Raw genomic sequence first — 25,657 nt, forward strand, 5'->3', positions numbered from 1 at the left:
TTATCAACTTCAATACCTCTTTCAGAAACTTTGTGCCCCAAGACAATACCTTCATTAACCATAAAGTGGCACATTTCCCAATTCAAGACAAGATTAGTTTCTTCACATCTCTGCAAAACTCGATCAAGATTGCTCAAGCAATCATCAAAAGAGGAACCATAGACGAAAAAGTCATCCATGAAAACCTCACAAATCTTTTCACAAAAGTCAGAGAATATAGCCATCATGCATCTCTGAAAGGTAGCAGGTGCATTACATAAACCAAAAGGCATACGTCTATAAGCAAAAGTACCAAAAGGGCAAGTAAAAGTAGTCTTTGATTGATCTTTAGCCGACACAGGTATTTGAGAGAAACTAGAATAACCATCTAGAAAGCAATAGTGTGTATGTTTGCATAATCTTTCTAGCATTTGATCAATAAAAGGTAAGGGGTAATGATCTTTCTTAGTAGCTTTATTTAATTTGCGGAAATCAATTACCATCCTATAACCTGTGATAATTCTTTGTGGAATCAATTCATCTTTATCATTAGGAACAACAGTAATACCTCCCTTCTTAGGGACACAATGGACAGGACTTACCCACTCACTATCAGCAACGGGATAGATTATACCTGCCTCCAGAAGCTTTAGTATTTCTTTTCTTACCACTTCTTTCATTTTAGGATTCAGACGTCGTTGAGGATCACGAACTGGTTTGGCATCTGCTTCCAAATTTATTTTATGTTGACATAGAGTGGGACTAATTCCCTTAAGATCATCAAGAGTATATCCAATAGCAGCACGATGCTTCTTCAGAGTTTTCAATAATCTTTCTTCTTCATGCTCTGAAAGGTTAGCACTAATAATAACAGGATATATCTTCTTTTCATCAAGATAAGCATATTTAAGATTATCAGGTAAATGTTTGAGCTCAAACATGGGATCACCCTTGGGTGGAGGTGGATCCCCTAAAATTTCAACAGGCAAGTTGTGATGCAGAATAGGTTCCTATTTAAAGAATACTTCATCTATTTCCCTTCTTTCATTCATGAACATATCATTTTCATGGTCTAGCAAATAGTGTTCTAAAGGGTCACTAGGAGGTACGTCAATAGAAGCAAGACCAATAATTTCATCCTTACTAGGCAATTCTTCCTCACCTTGTTGTTTACTAAATTTAGAGAAATTAAACTCATGAACCATATCATCCAAACCAACAGTAATAATATTCTTAGTGCAGTCTATGGTAGCATTGACAGTATTCAAGAAGGGTCTACCAAATATAATGGGACAAAAACTATCTTGTGGGGAACCAAGAACAAGAAAATCAGTAGGATATTTAGTTTTCCCACACAAGACTTCAACATCTCTAACAATTCCCATTGCTGAAATAGTATCTCTATTAGCAAGTTTAATAGTAACATCAATATCTTCTAACTCAACAGGTGCAATTTCATTCTTAATTTCTTCGTATAAAGTATGCGGTATAACACTAGCACTAGCACCCATATCACATAAGTCATGATAACAATGATCTCCTATTTTAACAGAAATAACAGGCACGCCTACCACAGGTCTATGTTTATCTTTAGCACAAGGTTTAGCAATTCTAGCAGTTTCACCTTCGAACTGAATAACATGTCCATCAATATTATCAGACAGGAGATCTTTAACAATAGCAATATTAGGTTCTACTTTAACTTGCTCAGGAGGTGTATAAGTTCTAATATTGCTTTTACGAACAACATTTGAAGCTTTAGCATGATCCTTTATTCTAACAGGGAAAGGTGGTTTCTCAATATAAGAAGTAGGAACAATAGGATCATTATAAGTGATAGTCTTTTCTTCAACTTTAATAGGTGCAGCTACTTTTACTTCTATGGGAGGATGATATTTAAACCACTTCTCCTTAGGGAGATCAACATAAGTAGCAAAAGATTCGCAGAAAGAAGCTACTATCTCAGAGTCAAGTCCATATTTAGTGCTAAACTTACGGAAAATATCGGTATCCATAAAAGATTTCACACAATCAAACTTAGGTGTCATACCTGACTCCTTACCTTCGTCGAGGTCCCAATATTCAGAGTTGCATTTAATTATATCCAATAAATTCCATCTGAATTCAATAGTCTTCATCATAAAAGAGCCAGCACAAGAAGTATCGAGCATGGTGTGATTGTTTTCAGAAAGCCGAGCATAAAAACTTTGCATAATTATTTCTCTCGAGAGCTCATGATTGGGGCATGAATATAACATTGATTTAAGCCTCCCCCAAGCTTGAGCGATGCTTTCTCCTTTGCGAGGCCAGAAATTATATATATAATTGCGATCACGATGAACAAGATGCATAGGGTAATACTTTTGATGAAATTCCAGCTTCAATCTTTTATAGTCCCATGATCTCATATCATCACATTGCCTATACCATACCAATGCGTCTCCCTTCAAAGATAAAGGGAAGACCTTCTTCTTAGCAACATCATCGGGTATACCTGCAAGCTTAAATAATCCACAAACTTCATCCACATATATTAAGTGCTCATCAGGATGCTTTGTTCCATCTCCTGTAAAAGGGTTATCTAGCAGTTTTTCTATCATACCCGAAGGATACTCATAAGGTATTTCATTTTCAATAGGTTCAGTAGGTTGAGGAGCAACTCTTTGCTCTACTGGACGGGGTGAAGATACCCCGAACAAGCCCCTCAGAGAATTACTTTCCATAGTAACAAGTGACAATAAATTTCAGCACACTATATAAATTTTTCCTTACCAAATTCCACCTACCAAAGGCGCTACACTCTCCGGCAACGGCGCCAGAAAAGAGTCTTGATGACCCACAAGTATAAGGGATCTATCGTAGTCCTTTCAATAAGTAAGAGTGTCGAACCCAACGAGGAGCAGAAGGAAATGATAAGTGGTTTTTAGCAAGGTATTTTCTGCAAGTACTGAAATAAGTGGTAACAGATAGTTTTGTGATAAGATAGGTTGTAACGAGCAACAAGTAACAAAAGTAAATAAAGTGCAGCAAGGTGGCCCAATCCTTTTGTAGCAAAGGACAAGCCGGAACAAACTCTTATAATAGGAAAAGCGCTCCCGAGGACACATGGGAATATCGTCAAGCTAGTTTTCATCACGTTCATATGATTCGCGTTCGATACTTTGATAATTTGATATGTGGGTGGACCGGTGCTTGGGTGCTGTTCTTACTTGAACAAGCATCTCACTTATTATTAACCTCTATTGCAAGCATCCGCAACTACAACAAAAGTATTAAGGTAAACCTAACCATAGCATGAAACATATGGATCCAAATCAGCCCCTTACGAAGCAACGCATAAACTAGGGTTTAAGATTCTATCACTCTAGCAACCCATAATCTACTTATTACTTCCCAATGCCTTCCTCTAGGCCCAAATAATGGTGAAGTGTTATGTAGTCGACGTTCACATAACACCACTAGAGGCTAGACAACATACATCTTATCAAAATATCAAACGAATACCAAATTCACATGACTACTCATAGCAAGACTTCTCCCTTGTCCTCAGGAACGAATGTAATTACTCACAAAGCATATTCATGTTCATAATCAGAGGGGTAATAATATGCATATAGGATCTGAACATATGATCTTCCACCAATTAAACCAACTAGCATCAACTACAAGGAGTAATCAACACTACTAGCAACCTAATAGCACCAATCCCGGACTTTGAGACAGGAATTGGATACAAGAGATGAACTAGGGTTTGGAGATGAGATGGTGCTGGTGAAGATGTTGATGGAGATTGCACTCTCCCGATGAGAGGAGCGTTGGTGATGACGATGGTGATGATTTCCCCCTCCGGGAGGGAAGTATCCCCGGCAGAACAGCTCTGCCGGAGCTCTAGATTGGATCCGCCAAGGTTCTGCCTCGTGGCGGCGGAGTCTCGTCCCGAAAAGTTCCTCTCTATTTTTTCTCATCGAAAGACCTCATATAGGAGAAGATGGGCATCAGAGAGCCACCAGGGGGCCCACGAGGTAGGGGGCGCGCCCTAGGGGGGGCGCCCCCCACCCTCGTGAGCAGGGTGTGGGCCCCCTGGCCTTCATCTTTGGCGTGGATTTTTCTTTATTTCTTTTAAGACGTTCCGTGGAGTTTCAGGGCTTTTGGAGTTGCGCAGAATAGGTCTCTAATATTTGCTCCTTATCCAGACCAGAATTCCAGCTGTCGGCATTCTCCCTCTTTATGTAAACCTTGTAAAATAAGAGAGAATAGCCATAAGTATTGTGACATAAAGTGAAATAACAGTCCATAATGCAATAAATATCGATATAAAAGCATGATGCAAAATGGACGTATCAGCCTCCTACCGGAAGGTTGCTAGCTGGGCCAGATCCAAGCCTGGATACCACGCCTTCATGAACTCCAGCGCCGTCTTGGCACCTACCCGAGCCGCGGCGCCCTTCCAAGCCTCAAAGCGGCTGACTGCTATCTCCAGCCAGTCGGCAGTCCGGCTGGGGGTGCGTGGGATCTGGGCATCCGGCCAGAGGGCGGTCAGCACCTAAGCCCCGACGTGCTGCAGGCGGCAGAGTATCTGATGAGCCGGCTGCAGGCGTGCCTGGACGGCGAGAAGCTGCTCGCTGAGAGTCCGGGGTGCGTTGGGCGCGATTTATGCACCGGCCCTTCTTCGCTCGTCGCGGTGTGCCTCGATGGCCTAGCTGACAGCAATGGATCGACCGAGAAAGAACTCTGCATAAGAAAAAAGGAGTCAGAAGTCGGCTCATACAATAGTCGGTGGCTGAACGAAAGGAAAAAACAACATGGCCTTCTCCTTCTCGGCCCAGTTCGAGCAAGAAGTCTTGAACTCGACCTGAAGGTTAGCTTCGCTCTCCTTCAACTTCTGGAGCTCCGCCTTGTGCCGCTCCACCTGATCCGCCACCTCTTTGGTCAGGCGGTCGCACTGCTTGGCTGCCTGACTGCGCTCCTGCTCCTTGGTGTGGAGCTCGGACTCAACCTCGCCCAGGCGCTTACGCAGATCTGCGGCAGCTTCTTCAAAGACAAAAAAACATCAACACCAAAGAAAAATAGTTGCTGGAAGATCCGGCCTGACTGCTCAGCAATCGGCCCGAATCTCGAGGGCTACACCTAGCGGGTGCGCTGACGTGCCCCCGTGAGGAAGAATATCAAGTACTTACTGCGGCTCTGGTTCAAGTCGGCGGTCCGCTTGGCTAGATCCTAGACTTGGGAGTTGTAGGCCGCCACACAGACGTTGTGATAATCTTGCAACAAAAGCGACAAAAGGAAAAGACAAGTCAGCACTCGGAACTAACTTGAAGTTCTGAGCCTCCTACTCAGTAGCCGGCCCGGAACTCGGAGGCTACACCCAGTGGGTGCGCTGGCGCGCCCCCGCGGAAGATTGCAAGGAACAAAAACAAAAGGCAAGAAGCAAGAAACCTACCCGGACGGCTGCTCGCGTTGCCAGGAACTCCTGCATATACTGCTGGAGGGCGGCGCCTTGGGCGTTAAAATGGGCCTAGACGTCTTGTGCAGCTAAGTTCAAGACACCTGTGCCGCCCCCAGACGTCCAACCCGGCGGGGCGGCACTGATGGCCTCGGTGTCAGGGGCCGACGAGCTGGCGGCCCTGATCTCCAATGGTCGTGGTGCTGAGACCGCCTTCTCCGGAGGCCGGCGCACCGGAGAGCAGGCCGCGGGAGTTGGACCCACCATCAGTTCGCCGCCAGACGGCGGCACCAGCGGCGCGTCGGCAGTCGGTGCATGCGGAGGCGCCTCCGCCTCCAAGACAACGGGGTCGCCCTCTCCCCTCCCCAAGGCCGACTAATCTGTGTTGGCCTCTCTTGTTGGTGCCTGATCCTCTGGCGCGGTCGGTTCCACGGGCTGCAGGCCCTTGGACTCCGGAGCCCGTCTGTGGGACGCTTCCTGTGCCTGCGCCTTGGCGGCCGCGTCCGCCTGTGCCCTGGCCGCTGCGTCAGCTTGGATCTTGGCTGGGGCATCAGCCTCTACTTGTGCCGCCTTGGACGCCTCCGCCTTCTCCCACTCCGCGGCCTCCCGCTCCTCGCACGTCTCCCGCACGTTCATCTCTGTTGCTTCCTCGAGGTCGGCGAGCAGCTCCATGCGACGGGGTTCTGCGGAGCCGCCTGCCGTCCCAATCACCGAGCCAGACGGGGCCCGTGAGAGAGAAAGAGGGGCCTTTCTCAAAAAGATAAGAAAAAGAGAAATAAGTGGTTTGCAAAGAGAAGAAAAGCAAACGCAATGGATAAACACAAAAAGGATCAAGACACTTACCCAGACACCAGTGGGAGCTGCTTTGGGGCCTTCTGGAGGAGGGCCGACTTGGCGGCAGCCTCGTGCCGCTTGGTCACGGTGGTCGAAGTCTTGGTCTTCTTGGGCCGGCTGCCGAACAACCCAGCGTCGGCCTGACGCTTCAGCGCGCCGGCTGGTGCAGTCGGCGCGGCTGAGGAGCTGGAGCCCGCCCTGTCGGCGCCATAGGTGCGGTGCGGCTCGTTGTCCTCCTCGTCATCATCCGACCAGTCCCCAAGGCCGCCTCCTAAGGAGCCGCCTACTCCATCACTGCCACCGCATGTGGCATCATCCTCCTCCTGGGCGGCCGCCCCCAAGTCGGGGTCGCCCATGTCAATCACTGACCGGTCCGCCACGTACTGGTGAACCGGGGCCACTGCGTCAGTGGCCGTATGGCCCGGGAAGCGCTGCACCAAGGCCGACTGGTCAGGCGGCAAGAGAGAACCTAGAGAAACAAAGGAAAAAAGGAATTAGAAGGCTTACCGGATGCGGCGGGTTGGCCCGGGTGTACGACGGCTTGCCGAACCGCCAGTCCGTCTCCGACAGCTTGCATTCGGAGAAGAAGTTCACCATGCAGACCACCTCCACGTCTGGCATCACCTTAGTGGACAGCCGGCAGGGATCCCGGTGCCCAATTATGTTGCTGATGATGTGGGGTCGAGCTTGAAGAGGAATCACTCGATGCCCCATGAAGGTGGCCAGCAGGTCCGAGGCCTTGAGGCCCTCCGACTCCATCATCTCGTGAAGCCGGGCGAGCGCGGTGGAGGAGGCGGCCAACAGGTTCTTTGGCCGGAATCGCAGTTGGTGCAGGGCTCGGCACGCGGGCCGGTTACGTAAGCCGGCAGGTTGACGTAGTCCCGCGACGAGCTGCCGTTCTCGACGTAGAAATACGATTTCTGCCACAGCGACGCAGGCTCCGCACTGGGCCACCTCGTTCTTGGCGGCGGTGCCGAGCTTGATGTAGAAGAGCTCTGCCCACAACTCGAGTGTGGGAAGCGTGCCGAGGTAGCCCTCGCACAAGGTGACGAAGCCGGAGAGCAGCACCACCATTTTTGGAGTGAGGTGGCGGGGATGCACTCCGTAGAATTCCATGAACGAGCGAAGGAACCCGCTCGTTGGAAGGACAAAGCCACGAAGGAAATGCGACCAGAAGACAACGCGCTCGCCGTCTTCCGGCGCCGGTGAGATCTCCTTTTCAGGGGGGACGCACACCTTGATGTGCAACGGATGAGGAAGCCACCGCGTCTGGCGGAGGAACTCCAAACGCCCGTCATGGACATTGGAGCCGTCCCAGTCGCCCGAGCGGCCGCTTTGCGCCATGAGCTCCAGGCTCGACGGCGGTGCGAGATGGCTGCGGCTCGAGGAGGACCGGCGACGACGGGCTGCGACAGCACTCCTACGAGAGGAAGGGGCACGGCGGCAGGGAGAAGGAGGAGAAGAATGAGACAAGGGGAGAGGAGGGCGCCCGTGTGCTCTGTCGCCCCCCTCCCCCCTACTTATAGCACCCTGGCGGGGCGGAGCCGAGGGGGCGAGACGTGGGGGTGCAGGATTAACTGCGCCCACATCCCCCATGACCCTGTGTTTACCACACCATAACAGCGCATATTAACCACGCCTGGGAAGTGCAATTGCCCGCCTCGGCCGCAGCGGATCCACGTGCGTGCCGAGGCCCTATAGTGGTGGGCCCAGGCCTGCGGCAACGTCCTATCGCGCGCGTGGGCTGGAAGGCCGGCCTGGCCCGTTGGCGCCGCGTGGTGGCCGAGGAGTGGGCGGCGTGCCCACCATCCGGCTGGCTCGGCACCCGGCCTCCCTCGCGACGATTTGAATTCTCCAGGCGGCCGACTGCTCCTAGCAGTCAGCATTATCAGAAGACGGACGAAGCAAGATTACCAGATCACTCGGAGTAGGAAGCTGCTGAGGCACCTCGATTCTCAGCCGTGGCACCTCACCAGCTTCGGGGACTACTGTCGGAGTAAATGACCACGGGTAGCCTCATCGGCTCCCTATGGTATTTCAAGACATTGGGACTAGCTGCACCCCTCATACCTCCTGGACGAATGGCTGGCTGGTCTAGGAGGCCGGCTGCTAGAAGGCGACAAAATACCAGAAGGCGGCTACGAGGCGGCCGGCTTCTAGCAGGCAGCCCCTCGTGCCCTTCAAGTTTGTGCCCACATAACTGCGACAAGATGGGGCATGGCTACAGTGCAACCTGCCACCCCCAAATCTAGGGCTAAATGCGGCTATAGTACGGGCGTACCCGGCGGGGTATTATAGCCATGCAGCCCATGACTCACCTACTACCTACGGAGCTATGCTCCCACGACGGCCTGTCGGTACAGCCCGCAGGCGGCGGGCCCTACCTGTCGGCAAGCCCCAGAAGGCGGCAAATCCCCAGCAGGCAGGAACTGGGGCAGGCCACCTCCTAGCAGGCGACCCTCTCCCCCCTCAAAGTATGTGCACCATTAACCAGAAGAGACGAGGAGTGGCTACAGTGAATGCCCACCAGGCGACAGTACTGTAGCCACGCTCCCCCCGATAAAGCATCCATCATCAGTAGCAAGGCTACAGTACAAAGCGATTAACCAGATCCACAGGCGGCGGGCGCGGCCTATCGGCCAAGTACACAACAGTCGGCGGGCCCCAGCAGCTGGGGGAGAAGCCGGCGTCAAGAGACACTAACGGTCGGGTCCTACACCCGGTCGAATTACCATTGTACCCCTGGGGTAGGCCTATATAAACCCCCTAGGTTTCCCCATGCAAGGGGTTCAGACCTCAGAGGTCACACACACACCCATATAGAGAGACGAGTAGGGCTAGCCTTGTTCTTCTTCCTCCTCTAGCAAAATAGCTCAAGGAGCAACTTGTAGCTACTCTATTTGATCATAGTCATCATGCGGAGACCCCGCAGAGCAAGACTAGGGGTGTTATCTCCACAGAGAGCCCCGGGTCTGGGTAAGATTCGCAGGCGTATGTCGTCTCGCTCACTCCTGCTTCTAGAGCCCAGCGACGTACTCTTGTCCCTCTCCATGATTAGCCACCCCCTGGCATATGTCGCTACACATCCCCGACAATCATATCTACTACATGATTCACGTTCGACCTTTCGGTCTCCAGTATTCCGAGGCCATGTCTGTACATGCTAGGCTCGTCAAGTTTAACCCGAGTATTCCGCATGTGCAAAACTGTCTTGCACCCGTTGTATGTGAACGTGGAGCTTATCACACCCGATCATTACGTGGTGTCTCAGCACGATGAACTGTCGTGCATACTCAGGGAGAACACTTATACCTTGAAATTTTGGTAAGGGGTCATCTTATAATGCTACTGCTGTACTAAGCAAAATAAGATGCATAAAAGACAAACATCACATGCAATCAAAATGTGTGACATGATATGGCCATCATCATCTTGTGCCTTTGATCTCCATCTCCAAAGCACCGTCATGATCTCCATCGTCATTGGCTTGACACTTTGATCTACATCGTAGCATCGTGGTCGTCTCGCCAACTATTGCTTCTACAACTATCGCTAATCCATCATAGCGTCGTGGTCGTCTCGCCAACTATTGCTTCTATAACTATCGCTAACGCATAGTGATAAAGTAAACAAATTACATGGCGTTTGCATTTCATACAATAAACCGACAACCATAAGGCTCCTGCCAGTTGCCGATAACTTCTACAAAACATGATCGTCTCATACAATACCGTATATCACATCATGTTTTGACCATATCACATCACAACATGCCCTGCAAAAACAAGTTAGACGTCCTCTAGTTTGTTGTTGCAAGTTTTACGTGGCTGCTACAGGCTTCTAGCAAGAACCGTTCTTACCTACGCATCAAAACCACAACGATGATTTATCAAGTTTGATGTTTTAACATGCAACAAGGACCGGCCGCAGTCAAATTCGATTCAACTAAACTTGGAGAAATAGACACCCGCCAGCCACCTTTATGCAAAAATAGTTGCATGTTTGTCGGCGGAACCGGTCTCATGAACGTGGTCATGTAAGGTTGGTCTGGTCCGCTTCATCCAACAATACCGCCGAATCAAAATAAGAAATTGGTGGTAAGTAGTATGACGATCACCTCCCACAACTCTTTGTGTTCTACTCGTGCATATCATCTACGCATAGACCTGGCTCTAATACCACTGTTGGGAAACGTCGCATGCAATTTCAGAAAATTCCTACGCTCACGTAAGATCTATCTAGGAGATGCATAGCAACGAGAGGGGGAGAGTGTGTCCACATAACCTCATAGATCGAAAGCGGAAGCATTTGACAACACGGTTGATGTAGTCGAACTTCTTCTTGTTCCGACCGATCAAGCACCGAACGTTTGGCACCTCCGAGTTCTGCACATGTTCAGCTCGATGACATCCCTCAAACTCTTGATCCAGCAAAGTGAAGAGGGAAAGATTCATCAGCACGACGGTGTGGTGACGGTGATGGTGAAGTGATCCACGCAGGGCTTCGCCTAAGCACTACGTGAATATGACCAGAAGCGTTAACTGTGGAGGGGGGCGCCGCACACGCCTAACAATTGTTGATCTGTGTTCTAGTGGTGCCCTCCCCTCATATATATATATATATATATATATATATATATATAGGTTGGAGGGGAGGAGAGGCAGCCAAGGGGGCGCCCCAAGTAGGAGGAATCCTACTTGGGCGCCTCCCTATTCGGCCTCCCCCCTTCCATATTCATCCGGGGGGAAGGAAGGAGTAGGGAGGAGAGAAGGAAGGGGGAGGCCGAATTTCTCCCCTTCCTTTATCTCTTCCCCTCTTTCCTCCCCCCTTATTTGGCTTACATGGGGCTGGTCTGTCCCCTTCTTGTCCCATTAGGCCCATGTAGTTGCCGGGGGGATGCCCGGAACCCCTTCAGGTGACCCGATATGTACCCGGTACCCCCAGAACAGTTCCGGTGTCCGAATATGATCGTCCTATATATGAATATTTACCTCTCAACCATTTAGAGACTCCTCATCATGTCCGTGATCTCATAGGGGACTCTGAACAACATTCGGTCACCAAATCACATAACTCATATAATACAAAATCGCCATCGAACGTTAAGCGTGCAGACCCTATGGGTTCGAGAACTATGTAGACATGACCGAGACACCTCTCCGGTCAATAACCAACAGTGGAACTTGGATGCTCATATTGGTTCCCACATTCCACGAAGATCTTTACCGGTCGTACCGTAATGACAACATACATTATTCCCTTTGTCATCGCTATATTACTTGCCCGAGATTCGATTGTCAGTATCTTCATACCTAGTTCAATATCGTTACCGACAAGTCTCTTTACTCGTTCAGTAATACATCTTCCTGCAACTAACTCATTAGTCACATTGCTTCCAAGGCTTATTATGATGTGAATTATTGAGAGGGCCCAAAGATACCTCTTCGATACTCGGAGTGACAAATCCTAATCTCAATCTATGCCAACCCAACAAACACCTTCAGAGATACCTGTAGAGCATCTTTATAATCGCCCAGTTATGTTGTGACATTTGATAGCACACAAGGTATTCCTCTGGTATCCGGGAGTTGCATAATCTCATAGTCAAAGGAATATGTATATGACATGAAGGAAGCAATAGCAATAAAACTGAATGATCAATATGCTAAGCTAACAGATGGGTCTTGTCCATCACATCATTCTCCTAATTATGTGATCCTGTTCATCAAATGACAACACATGTCTATGGTTAGGAAACTTAACCATCTTTGATTAACGAGCTAGTCTAGTAGAGGATTACTAGGGACACAGTGTTTTGTCTATGTATCCACACATATATCAAGTTTCCGGTTAATACAATTCTAGCATGAATAATACACATTTATCATGATACAAGGAAATATAAAATAACAACTTTATTATTGCCTCTAGGGCATATTTCCTTCAAAAAGTTGCAAAGATTGTTTGATAGTTTGTTTGATCGTAGAAATAAATGCAAGAACATAAATTCTAACGCAAGTGCAATGGTGCAGCAAGTGGCCAAATCCCTAATTGTGCTAAGGATAAGCCACTTACTTATAGGAATCAAATCGCTCTCAAGGACAGATGAGAATTTTACCAAGTTACTTTCATTTAGTTAGAGAAAAGGCATCGGTCGAGCCTGAGAGAGGTCTCGACCCTAGCCTGACTTTAAACTAACAAAGCCATCAACCGGACAGGATTATAGAGAAAAGAAAACAAGGTGGAGCAGAGATACATAGTGCTAAGAGGAACGATTCAAAGGCAACAACAGGCATTGTTGCCAACGACCACCGCACTACCAAACTAGCTAACCTAACTAAGGCTTCAGGAGGAGGGCAACACCAGGCTTGTATTGTGCCACTGACTGTAACCATACAGCCAAACAAGAGCAGCACAAGGTCTGTCTCTGCCGCCCCAAAGGGCCACAACCCTTTCACCTAGGCTCGACGCGTGTCGCACCGGTGGCCGATAGAGAGGTGCCACAAGAACCCAGACCAAGGTGCCGAGCAACTATAGTCAAACAGTAGAGGCGGACTCACAAGAACCGAAAAACGACCAATAGAGCACCATCATTGGTAGCCGCAGGATAGGACGTCGGCCTCGAGTCATCGAATGAAGGCAAAGACCCACAAAGAAGGCCGAAAAGGGGAAACACCATGTGGTGGTCAGGGATTGGAATCGCCAGAGCCCAAGGCTCCCACTTCATAGTGTACCGTCGGCGCCAGAAAAAGGGACACTGATCCCCTCGCACAACCGTCCCGGTGGCAGGAACCCTCCGCAATCGAGACCACATAGGTTGCCGCTGAGAAGACCAGGCCACCTCACACCATCACCAAGCCACCCACAGGTCCATCCCACATGAGCAATCCCCGGAAGACGCCTTCAGGAAGGAGCACGACACCAAATGATGCTGTTGTCGAGGCAAGAGAAGGGTAGATATTCATTTGTGCTTGAGGGAGGATGGGAGGGGGAAATACCACACCAAAGCCTCCAGGAAGGAAAACACGCCGGAAGGCGTCGCCTTTGGTGTGGCCGCTGCACCGGCCAGGGTTTCCCCAGAATCACGCCCAACCACCAGATCCGTCCGTTCGAACCCCTAAGACGACGACGTAAGCCACCAGGGGATGAAGCAAGCGTGGATCTGAGTAGATCAAGGTCGGGGACAGATCTTCTCTAGGACGCGCAAGCACACCCGCACGGGGTTGCCGCAATGCCAACAGCCGCCACCCCCCACCGCCCGCATGACCAGGGGCAGCCCGCCAGCACCTGTCGATACATCCTGCCGCACCGGCCACGCCGGGCACCACCCACCGAAGCCGCCGCCCGGGACGCTGGGGCGGTTGGGAATCGTTGCATCGAAAACAAAAAAAATTCTATGCACACGCAATGATCTATCCATGGAGATGCATAGAAACAAGGGGGGAGTGTGTCTATGTACCCTCGTAGACCGTAAGTGGAAGCGTTAAACAACGCAATTGATGTAGTTGAACTTCTTCGCGCTCCAACTGATAAAGTACCGAACGCACGGCACCTCCGCGTTCTGCACACGTTCATCTCGGTGACGTCCTCCGCCTTCTTGATCCAGCAAGACGGCGAGGTAGTAGATGAGTTCCAACAGCACGACGGCGTGGTGACGGTGATGGTGAAGTGATCTCCGCAGGGCTTCGCCTAAGCTCTACGAAAATATGACCGGGGTGCAAACGGTGGAGAGGGCGCCACACACGGATAATGGATTGATGTGCTTGTGCTAGGCGCCCCCTCCCACATATATATAGGCGGGGGGAGGAGGGAGCAGCCAGGAGGGTGCCCCAAGTAGGCTGAATCCTATTTAGGGTCCTCCCAAGGTGGCGCCCTCCTTTCCTTATTTGCCGGAGAAGAAAGGAAAGGGGGAAGAGAGAAGGAAGGGGAGGCCAAATCCTCCCCCCTTTCCTTCCCCACTTGGATGGCTGCCATGGCGGGTGCGCCAGCCCCTTGTGGGATGGTGTGCTCCCCTCTTGTGGCACAATAGGCCCAATACTCTCCCGGGGGTGACCGGACCACCTCCGGTACTCCGATGACTATCTGGTTTTCTCCGAAACACATCCGGTGTCCGAATACCATCGTACTATATATCAACTTTTACCTCTCGACCATTTCGAGCCTCCTCGTCATGTCCATGATCACATTTGGGACTCCGAAAAATATTTAGTCACCAAATCATATAACTCATATAACACTATATCGTCAACGAACGTTAAGCGTGTGGACCATACGGGTTCGAGAACTATGTAGACATGACCGAGACACCTCTCCGGTCAATAACCAATAGTGGAACCTGGATGCCATATTGGCTCCTACATATTCTACGAAGATCTTTGTCGGTCGAATTGTTATGACAACATACGTAATTCCCTTTGTCCATCGATATGTTACTTTCCCGAGATTCAATCATCGGTATCATTATACCTAGTTCAATATCGTTACCGGCAAGTCTCTTTACTCGTTCTGTAATACATCATCCTGCAACTAACTCATTACTCACTTTGCTTGCAAGGCTTCTTATGATGTGTATTACCGAGAGGGCCCAGAGATACCTCTCCGATACTCGGAGTGACAAATCCTAATCTCGATCTATGCCAACTCAACAAACACCTTCGGAGATACCTATAGAGCATCTTTATGACCACCTAGTTACGTTGTGATGTTTGATAGAACACAAGGTATTCCTCCGGTATCCGAGAGTTGCATAATCTTATAGTCGAAGGAATATGTATTTAACATGAAGAAAGCAATAGCAATAAAACTGAACGATCATTATGCTAAGCTAACGGATGGGTCTTTTCCATCACATCATTCTCCTAATGATGTGATCCTGTTATCAAATGACAACACATGTCCATGGTCAGGAAACTTTAACCATCTTTGATCAACGAGCTAGTCTAGTAGAGGCATACTAGGGACACGGTATCTGTTTATGTATTCACACATGTATTTAAGTTCCGATCAATACAATTCTAGCATGAATAATAAACCTTTATCATGAATAAGGAAATATAAAATAACAACTTTATTATTGCCTCTAGGGCATATTTCCTTCAGGGGCCCTCCACAAAATGGGTGCCGCTAGATCCCCGCTACCACCTTCATAGGTGTCGTGCGGCTGTGCCGACAAGAACCTCAAGTGGCGGTGGAGGGAAAGGAAAGGGAGGGGAGAGCGGAGGTGATCTAGGGTTCGCCCCCGAGTAGCCTCAGGGGAGGCGACGCGAGGGAGGGGCTAGTTCGTGCCAGGTCACTTTCATCTAGTTTCGTTGAGTTAATGTTCATTGCCTTGATAATTGTTGTGATGTGGAACTTATAATAGTGTGGTGTTCTTAGTTTAACAAATATCATACTTATGACTATACTCTCCATGTAAGGATACGAAAATACATAAGAGTAATGAATATAACATCTAACCATACCATTACACTTTGGGGTTCCGACAACCTCTAATGCAGAAGTTCATAAACTTAGAGTTTGGTAATTTTTTTCACTCCAACAACCCATCATATATAAACTAATCACACAATGCTCCCCTCTAATGTAACAACCTGGATTTTGACCCTTTTCTTTCTCTCAAAATTTCTTCGATTTATTTGGAGTTTGCAAGTTCCTTGGATTTATTGGGATTTTACCTTGACTTTTTATTTGAATGACTCGTTTGACTTAAAACTTGGAAGTGTGTTTTCTTTTCTTCCTACCTAATGGACCCCAGGCCTTTCAAAATCCAACAGAAACTCTAACAGTTTTGTCCAAGCCCATCCATAAAGTTTTCTTTATATTCTTTTCCATAAAAGGATATACCCTAGGAAGCATAGGTTGTGAAGCAACCTATATTTCTGCTACACCAAACAATTCCCATAATTCCTGTAGGTCAAATGAACACTAAAAATGCCCTCAAAAACTTGTAAGAAGTTTTCCAAGTAAGCACACCATCCAAACTTAGTGTCTGCCTTAACTTTTAGGTTTAGACAACAAGTACTTCGTTGCCTTCTTAAAAATTGCTGAAACTTAGCCTAGAGACCCACCCTAGTACCCAGACACTACACGCCAAAATTCACTCCCATTCCCCTCACCATTTCTCTTTGGCACATCACAAACAGCTTGCTAGTAGAAACAGTTTTGGCCCTGCACGCTCGAACTGATCCCCTTAGCACCAATTATTTGTCACCTAGCTACCCTACACTACATGCCCAACTCATTAGACAAGGTGCTAACCACCAACCCCTAGTGCCTTGGTGATCACGGGACTGGCATGCCAAGAGCCCGCTTTGCGCATCAGCCAATCCATGGCCGACCAAGCCCCGGCGCCACCGCCCGTCCCCAGCACACCCAGCCCCATAGACAACTATGTGCAACCCCTCTCGCAACCCAGCACCGTCCCCCGCCTCAAGCCCCCAGGTGCCCCTGAGGGCAGAACGCTACGCCGCCCGTGATCGTGTGCCGTTGTCTTCCCCCGCGACACGACCGGGCCCTCCCCTGAGCTTCCCTGGAACCCCACGCAACCCACATATGCGCGAGGCCAGCGCAGTGCCAGCTGCTCATGAGCTCACTCACCATGTGCCACAGTAGGCCATGGCCTCAGCCATAGCTATAAAAGCCCATACTCGCCTCCGCTTTCCTTCACACGACACCTCTCCCTCTCCCAATCAATCAGTGAGCCGCTGGAGCAAGGTCAGGAGGGCCTCCCATCGCTCGGGTAGTAGCTCCATTGCTCGAACCCCACAACCGCCAGCCCCGTCTGCTCCACCCCAGCCTCGGTGATAGCCACCCCTAGATGCCTCTCTCCACTTCGATGGCGATTGATACGTCCCAACGTATCTATAATTTTTTATTTTTCATGTTATTATATTAGCAATATTATGTGATTTATATGCAATTTTATGTCATTTTTGTGAACTAACCTATTAACCCAGTACCAGTTTCTATTTTTGCCTATTTTATTGTTTCGCAGAAAAATGGTACCAAATGAATTCCAAAGCGATGAAATTTTACGATGAATTATTCTGGACCAGAAGGGACCATAGAAGCTTCAGGAGGAGGCCAGAAGACATACGAGCGGGCCACAAGCTCACACGACCCGCTAGGGGCGCACCACCTAAGCTTGTGGGCCCCTTGTAGCTCTGTTTGCCCTAATTCCACTTTCATAAATTCACTAAAATCCCAAAACCATCAGAGTGAGACCCGAAACTATTATTCCGCCGCTGGAAGCCTCTATTCTTCTGTGATCTCATCTAGAGGCCTCCGTTGGTACTCTATCGGAGGGGGAATCAATCACGGTGGACTTCTACATCAACCTTGCTACACCTCCGATGATGTGAGAGTAGTTCACCACAGACCTATGGGTCCATAGTGATTAGCTAGATGGCTCTCTCTCTCCCTCTCTCTGATCTTCAATGCAATGTTCTCCTCAGAGTTCTATCGATGTAATCTTTTTTTGCGGTGTGTTTACTGGGATCCGATGAATTGTGAGTTTATGATCATATTATTCATTGGAAGTAATTGAGTATGTGTGATTGTTATAGCTATGTAATGCTTTCCGATCTGTGAGTTTTCTTTGGCCAAGTTGATGATTAGATCTACAGTGGAATTGGTGCATAGTGGTAGGTTCAATCTTGTGATGTCCTCACCTCGTGACAGAAGGGGTATTGAGTCACATATTTGTATTGTTGCTACTAAGGTAAAACGACGGGGTTCAATCATATAGCTTGGTTTTATTCTGTCTATATTATGTCATCATACTTCATGCATTACTCTGTTTGTCATGATCTTAATACCTAGAGAGGTAAGTCTAGAAGCACTCTCGAAGTGGAGTAATAGTACTAGATGCATGCAGGAGTCGATCTATTTGTCACAGATGTGATGCCTATGTACATGATCATGCCATGAATAACGTTATAACTATTCGCTTTTCTATCAATTGCCCAACAGCAATTTTTCTACCCACCGTATGCTATGTTCTCGAGAGAGATGACTCTAGTGAAAACTATGGCCCCTGGGTCTATTCACCATATTTACTAAAACCCTAAAATGCTCGCTACAATTTATTTACTTTTAGTTTCTTTTGCAATTTATACATCTATTCCTATAAGAATTAATCCTTGCAATTAACGAGTACAAGGGGAATGACAACCCTCTTACCCGCATTGGGTGCAAGTATTTTGTTTGTGTGTGTAGGTACTGCCAATCTTTTGTGTGCGTGAATCTTCTATTGGTTTGATAAACCTTTCTTCTCTACTGAGGGAAATGATATCCGCTACTATATTGCTTCTCTCTTCCTCGTCAAGGTGGAGCCGCCGTCCCCGTCGCGCCATCGCATGAAGCATGAGCCGGTGTCTCCATTCAGGCCGGTCATGGATGAGCCAGCCTCGCCCGGCGCAACCGTGGCATCTAGATCGGACGCTGTGTGAAGGATGAGTCGTCGTCGCCCTCGCACAACCGTGGCGTCCATATCGGACGCCGTGTCAAGGACGAGTCAGCGTCCCTGCCGCGCAAACGGTACGCCAGCAAGAGGCAGAGCGACTCCTCGGCGAGCAACAGGCAGCCGCCGGACAAGGCTATCGCGGCCCTCCGGCGCTGTTCTGCCGATGAAGGGACCACGACGACGACGACGGCATGAACGGAGACGACACTGCGCAGGGCAGGGCGCCCATGCGTACGAGGTGATCGTCCAGTATAGGGTTTATGTTTTTGTAGCTTTTTTGTTAAACTGTCGAAATATCGACTTTTTTATTTAAATTATAACCGAACTTGAGTGTTTTGTGTGCAAAATTGACGCAGAAGTAAGTGAAATGAAGTCAAATATACGCTAAAATAAAAGTGAACGGGCAAACAAGATTTTTATGATCTAGCGTGATGCCGAACCCCAACTTGGAACTATCGTAATCTTAACTAAAAAAGGAGTTAGTGCATAATCCACTTAGTACGATCCCGTATTAATTTATGCTCAAGCTTCACCGCGTCTCGGACGTGCACACAGCGGCACAGCGCAGAGCCCGGCGCCAGGCAGCACAGAAGAAACATCGTCTACACGTGCATGTGAGCCGAGCCACACATCCAATCCAAGGGTAACGAGGATGCGCAAAAATACTCAAACGGAGTGATGCAAAACTAGAGATCTTTGTTCAAAATTGCTTCATAATTTTTTTCGCAAAAAAATTTTGCTTCATAATTTCACGGCTGAGTTTGCCTGAAATCCACAACTTCTTGAAGGAAGAACTAGCAAAACCATATGTGCACCTCCTTCCTACGAAGTTCACCTACCATTACAATCTTGCTGCTGCTATTGAGTAAACGTCGCCGCGAGGAACATGTCCTCCTCGGTGCCGACCCAGCCGCAGCTACCGCAGCGCTCGACGCCACGGCAGCACTCGTTGACGCCGCCGAACTTCCTCGCTTGCACGGCCACGCGATCGGCCGCCGCTACGGCGTGGACGACCTTGACCTCCACGAGCAACTTGGGCGCCTTGCACCCGCCGCCCAGCTCCCGGCCCGCTGGCGAGAGTCTCAGCCAGCTCTCCTCCGACGCCGACTTCGCGCGCGCCGACAAGGCGAGCTCGGCCCGCGCCAGCACGCGCGACGACGGCCTCCCTGTTCCCAAGAACGCCGCGAGCCCGGACGACGACGGGCGCGGCCTCCACCGGAGCTCGAACGCGACCTTGCCCGGCGCGGCGACGGCCCCGGCGTTGCCCGCCAGCTGGAAGCGCACGCGCTCGCCCCAGAGCACGTCGTCGCCCCCGGCGCCGCACGGGACCTCGCGCGTGTCCACGCGGATCCGCCGCCTCCCGTCGCCCGCCGGGACGTAGTACCTCACAAAGAGGCCGCCCTCGAGCCGTGCCTCGACGCCGGCGACCCGGACGACCTTGACGTCGAACTCGAGGCTCGGCTGCCTCCACAGGGTCGCCATGCTTCTACTTCTCCTCAAGTGTCGAATTAAACTATGTACTCTATGTCTGATGATTGCTGAGCGAGCAGTGGGGTAACTGAGCTTGAACTGAGGCGCTTATATAGGACTTTGTTGGGTTGGGAGGCCGCAAGTGGAACTAGTTATGCATATCCAAGTGCTCAGTGGCGCGCCGGGGGTTCAAGGGGATATGCACGCAACGCAACGCATAGAGGATGCCGCATGGGAGCAGTCGCTTTAAGTCGCGACGGCAGCCATGCAAAACCACATGGCTGAAAATGAAACGGCCCTGGCTTTCCCGAGAGGAGCAAGCCGCGCGTGCCATTGGGAGTTGAATACTCTACCTTTTTTCGGGTGGGGTTGGAGCAAAGGAGGATCCTCCTGTCAGTTCTCAGGTGAACCGTCCAAGTAACCTGCTTCGGCTATCCTAGATAACGGTGCCGCTATCTACCAGAGCATCGCCGCTAGTTCGCGCTTGGACGTAAAAGTACTTGTGTCATAAACCAAAATGCGTCGTACAGCTGAGGAAGTTTTTTTTTAACATCAGTACACACAAGCACTCATATACACACGCATACACTTATCCCTACGAACGCACATACGCACATCCTATCCTTATGAGCACATTCGAATGACTGAGCCGATATATCATCTTGAGATTTACGAAGTAATCATAGGTGCCTCGTCGTCGACGGAAACGTCTCCTCCCACTGAATGTGCATCATCGGAAATCCTGAAATAAATCCAGAAATAAATGCGAGCACCAGGATTTGAACCTTGATGGACTGAAGATACCACAGCCCATCTAACCATCCAACCACAGATTGGTTCGCGCAGAGGAAGGTTTTGTATAGCGTGACACATAGCATGCTATGTGAAGAATTGAATTGGGGGATAAATGATGCAACTGAAGGCAGTAGAAGTGAAGGAGGCCCCGGAACTGGAAAAAAAACCTTGAATAAGTACGAGGACGAAGCATATCATCTAGTTTTCCTGAGGAATGGGGATGAACTCCTGAACGGTGTCCTGGCCAATGGCGATGAACCCCGGACACGCGTAAGCTACCTTTCTTGGTGGCAGGTACCCGGCACGGGAGATCCGATATAGCTGACCCTACCTGAAGGGGGCAAAGGCCAGAAGAGAAGAACATCCCAGAATAACCAAGGTGTGTCCAAAATTAAAGACCGATTCAGGGGCTATTGATCGTGTCCCGGCTAGGGGGTCTCTTAACAGGTCGTCTCCCGGTCTGGTGGCCTAGGCCGATGACCCCCATGTCAGTTTACCAGTGGGCCACATCGAAGCGACCCATGTCGTATGAAAGGAAGACTCCCGAAGACTTGTATACTCCAAGATGTTAGAAGTCATTTACAACCCGTTTTCTTTGTACGTCTAGGATGTAACCCTAGACACCCCCGGCCCGGTACCTATATAAACCGAGGGGTAGGGCTCGTAGAGAGAGACAACAATTTCAGGGTAGCTCGACTGTACTATACATACTCCATCCAAACGCAATAAAACACAAGTAGGACGTAGGGTTTTATCTCCTCTGAGAGCCCGAACCTAGGAAAAACTCATGTCTTTGTTACCATCATCTCAAGACCCTTAGTTCGGGACCTACTATTCGACATGTGCTGGATTTTGCTCTGAGTGTTCATATCATTCAAGTATTTCAATCTGTAAAGACAGAAGATGATATCTTGCCTTTGCATAAGAAAATAAACCTTTCCAAACGAATTTGTACCTTTTTGCACCAACATAAATACTATTGATCTCTTGCTTTTTCTGATTGAACCATGCTTAAAGATTGATGTTCTTTTTCGAGAGGAAGATAAGAACAAACAAGAAGTAAGAAAAATAACATAACAATGGCTTAATGAATCGCTTTTGCTCATCTGTTCTATATTTGTTTGTTCCTTCCCGTTTTCTATTGTTAATCGTCCCCACGTAACAGGTATCGGACCCCACACCAACAAGTATATCGACATGATATACAAATGCAGTATGTGTATACATAAGCCATCTCGTGAATATTGGCGCCGATCGATGGCGCTGGATCCGCGTGTCCCCGTACCTATATGCTATAAATTCTCTCTCCAAACGCCTCAACTGTTAAAAACTTATCATTATGCTTTTGCTTCCACCGTATTCATCGACGAAATATCGTGTGGATGTCATAATACTTTCCACCAAGCTATGCACCAGCGCAGATGATGACATGATAGGCCCATATTGCTCAAGCGGCCATGTATTTTTTATATGACACAAATACACAAAATAAAAAAGTTCAACTTGTAGTTTGTTATATACTACTTCAAATGTAAGATGTTTTGCAAGCTATGTTAGTAGCCCATAGTGTTTAGGCCCAGTTTAGAATAAAAGATTAAGGGAAGGGAGGTCACAAATGCTGAAATGGAGCTCTTCAGGGGCTCCTTAGATCTGTATGCAAGCAGACTAAAGTTAGTTGCACTGTGATTGTTACCTCTTGTGTTTTATAATGTACTGTACTACTGTGAAAAAAAGCACAAAAAAGTTAAATTCAAACGGATGCTAAAATAAACAAAAATTGACAGGGCAAACGGGATCTTTGTGATCTACTGTGATGCCAAACCCTACTTTAGTATCGTATATAGTCTTCTTAACTAAAAAAAAGGGCTAGTGCATGATCCACTTAGTTCGACCCCCGTCTTAATTTCCGTTGAAGCTTCACGGCTGCGCGCCGCGTCTCCGATGTGCACACCGCTCAGAGCCGCCTGAGCGCGGAAGAACAATCGTTGGCCCGGCGACGAGGAAGCGCAAAAATACCAGAACTGAATTTGGCATCTTGTTCAAAATTTGTTCATATTTCACGCCCGAGTTTGACTGAAATCGACAACTGCTTGCTGGAAGAGCTCTACTACGAAGTTCACCTACCATCACAATACTGGTACAGTGGTACTGCTATTGAGTAAACGTCGCCGCCAGGAACATGTCCTCCTCGGTCCCGACCCACCCGCAGCTGCCGCAGCGCTCGCCGCCACGGCAGCACTCGTTCACGCCGCCGAACTTCCTCGCCTGCACGACCACGCGATCGGCAGCCGCTACGCCGTGGAGGATCTTGACCTCGACGAGCAACTTGGGCGCCTTGCACCCGCCGCCCAGCTCCCGGCTCGCCGGCGAGAGTCTCAGCCAGCTCTCCGCCGACGCCGACAAAGCGAGCTCGGCCCGCGCCAGCACGCGCGACGACGGCCTCCCTGTCCCCAGGAACGCCGCGAGCCCGGACGACGATGGGCGCGGCCTCCACCGGAGCTCGAACGCGACCTTGCCCGGCGCGGCGACGGCCCCGGCGTTGCCCGCCAGCTGGAAGCGCACGCGCTCTCCCCAGAGCACGTCGTCGCCCCCGGCGCCGCACGGGACCTCGCGCGTGTCCACGCGGATCCGCCGCCTCCCGTCGCCGGCCGGGACGTAGTACCTCACAAAGAGGCTACCCTCGAGCCGCGCCTCTACGCCGGCCACCCTCACGACCTTGACGTCGAACTCCAGACTCGGCTGCCTGCGCAAGGTCGCCATGCTCCTCTCTCTCGAGTGTCGACAGGTGTCAAATTAAACTATGTGTTATATGCTGGTTGCTGAGCGAGCAGTGGGGTAGACGAGCTTGAACTGAATCTTTCTTGGAAGGGGGCGCTTATATAGGGCTTTGCTGGGAGGCCGCAAGTGGAACTACTTATGCATATCCGAGTGCTCAGTGGCGCGCGCGGCCATCAAAGGAAGGGGTCAAGAGGATATGCACGCATAGTGCATAGAGGATGCCGCATGGGAGAAGTCGCTTTAGGTCGCCATGGCAGCCGTGCAAAACCACATGGCTGAAAATGAAACGGCCCTCGCTTTCCCGAGGGGAGCCAGCCGCCCGCGCGTGCCAGTGCGGGTGGGGGGTGAGGGCCGGGTGAACTCGAGTTACCCTTGGGCACGTCAAGGGCTGCCTGGCCATAGGCACGGCGCAAGAGTGGCGGGCGGGGGGCTGACGGGGATGGGCATGGTGACTGATCACGTTGATATCGGGTATAAACTACTACGTGTGCTGGAACGATCGGACGCAGCACATGCGTAACTAGATTGCTGATAGCTACCAGCCCCGCTGCACTCAGATTCTGGCTTCGTAGTTCTTGGGGCGCACTACAGTTTTTTATATTGAGTGTAAAAGTGGTAAAAGCCTCCGTGGTCTGAATCGGATTCAGATAACTAGGTTAGGATTAGGATCCTGTGATGCAGATCAGATTGTTAATTCCGCATGTGTCAATTGCTGTGCGGTTAATGTAAAGGATTGTTGGGGGTAAAGAACAGGTAGCTTAGTTCTAGTAGTATCGTTCTAATCCTTAGTTTCGACGATTGTAATAAGTTGATATACTGCCTCCATATTTCACATGTGTATGTTTGGCTATAGTCGGCAAAAGAAGATCCGTACCTAGAACCAGACGTGGGCTTTGCCACGCCGACGTTTATAGGATTTACTTGTTTGCTGTTTATTCAATTGCAGGCCCTTGCGTGTCATTATTTTCACCGGCGATGCTACAGGTACGGACTGTTTTTCACAGATTCAAAGCTACGGACGGAATTGTTATTGGATCTGTTTAGGACACATTTAGATGTGACATAACTGTGACATTCCTGTTGCTGCCTTCATATCTAGATGTGACATAACCTGATGTCAATTATATTTGTGGTCTAATTTTTTTTGTCCTAGCTTTTTTTTTGTTCTTTGTTGCTGTGACATCTTTAGAAAACATCTAGATGTAAATTAGACAAACCGATTGTTATTAGCTAGTTGGCTGGAGAGAGGGTCCACCCCTTGATTTCACGTCCATAAGATTGTTTTCGTAAACTCCGGCTGTAAGTCTATCATTTTTTTATTTTCAACATTTTGATAGGGGTGATAGTGGTGTGAGATCAATCGGAAGCGTGGACTTGGTTGAAGAGTCCACATTTTCACACGCGGGCAGCTGCCACTAGTTTGGCCCAAGAAACTCTACACGAATGGTGTTGCTCTACTTTGCATGTTTTACTTCATCTCTCCTTCAGAAATATCGGTTGCCTTGATTCTTAGGTGTGCGACAATGACTGCATGTCGATGCGTCCAACATTCACCGGCGACAAGAGACGGTGTATCTATTTTGAACGTCGCTATGAAGATCTTACCCTTAAACATGAACGTATTGGCACGTGAAAACATAGGTAGCACCCCACACTAAGGATGCAGAGTGGCGCCCGATATGCGCCGCTCCCTAGTCAAAATAGAATAGGTTAGTTGTAATTGCCCTGCTTACATTTAGTTCAGTTTGAACTAACCTCCAGTTTAAGCGGGACCTTTCGGGACGCCCGATCGCATCCCTACCCACACACAGTGATGAAACTGCGTGTGTAGCAAAATCTTGTTAAATCCTTGATAAATCATTGTTTGTTTTTCATGTTTGAATGAGAGACGGGCA

General features: G+C 49.2%; 2 protein-coding genes across 2 annotated transcripts; both read right to left on the bottom strand.

Moving 5' to 3' along the window:
• Positions 1 to 19,432: 19,432 nt before the first annotated feature.
• LOC119359571 lies at positions 19,433 to 20,254 on the bottom strand. The gene has a single exon (XM_037625709.1). It carries the CDS (start codon positions 20,199 to 20,201, stop codon positions 19,578 to 19,580), a length of 624 nt encoding a protein of 207 aa, XP_037481606.1. The 5' UTR covers positions 20,202 to 20,254; the 3' UTR covers positions 19,433 to 19,577.
• Positions 20,255 to 22,559: 2,305 nt separating this feature from the next.
• Positions 22,560 to 23,989, bottom strand: LOC119355346. The gene has a single exon (XM_037622137.1). The coding sequence runs from the start codon at positions 23,742 to 23,744 to the stop codon at positions 23,136 to 23,138; it is 609 nt and encodes a 202-aa protein (XP_037478034.1). The 5' UTR covers positions 23,745 to 23,989; the 3' UTR covers positions 22,560 to 23,135.
• Between the last annotated feature and the right edge of the window lie 1,668 nt (positions 23,990 to 25,657).

This window comes from Triticum dicoccoides, chromosome 2A (assembly GCF_002162155.2).
Source record: "Triticum dicoccoides isolate Atlit2015 ecotype Zavitan chromosome 2A, WEW_v2.0, whole genome shotgun sequence".
Lineage (NCBI taxonomy): Eukaryota > Viridiplantae > Streptophyta > Magnoliopsida > Poales > Poaceae > Triticum > Triticum dicoccoides.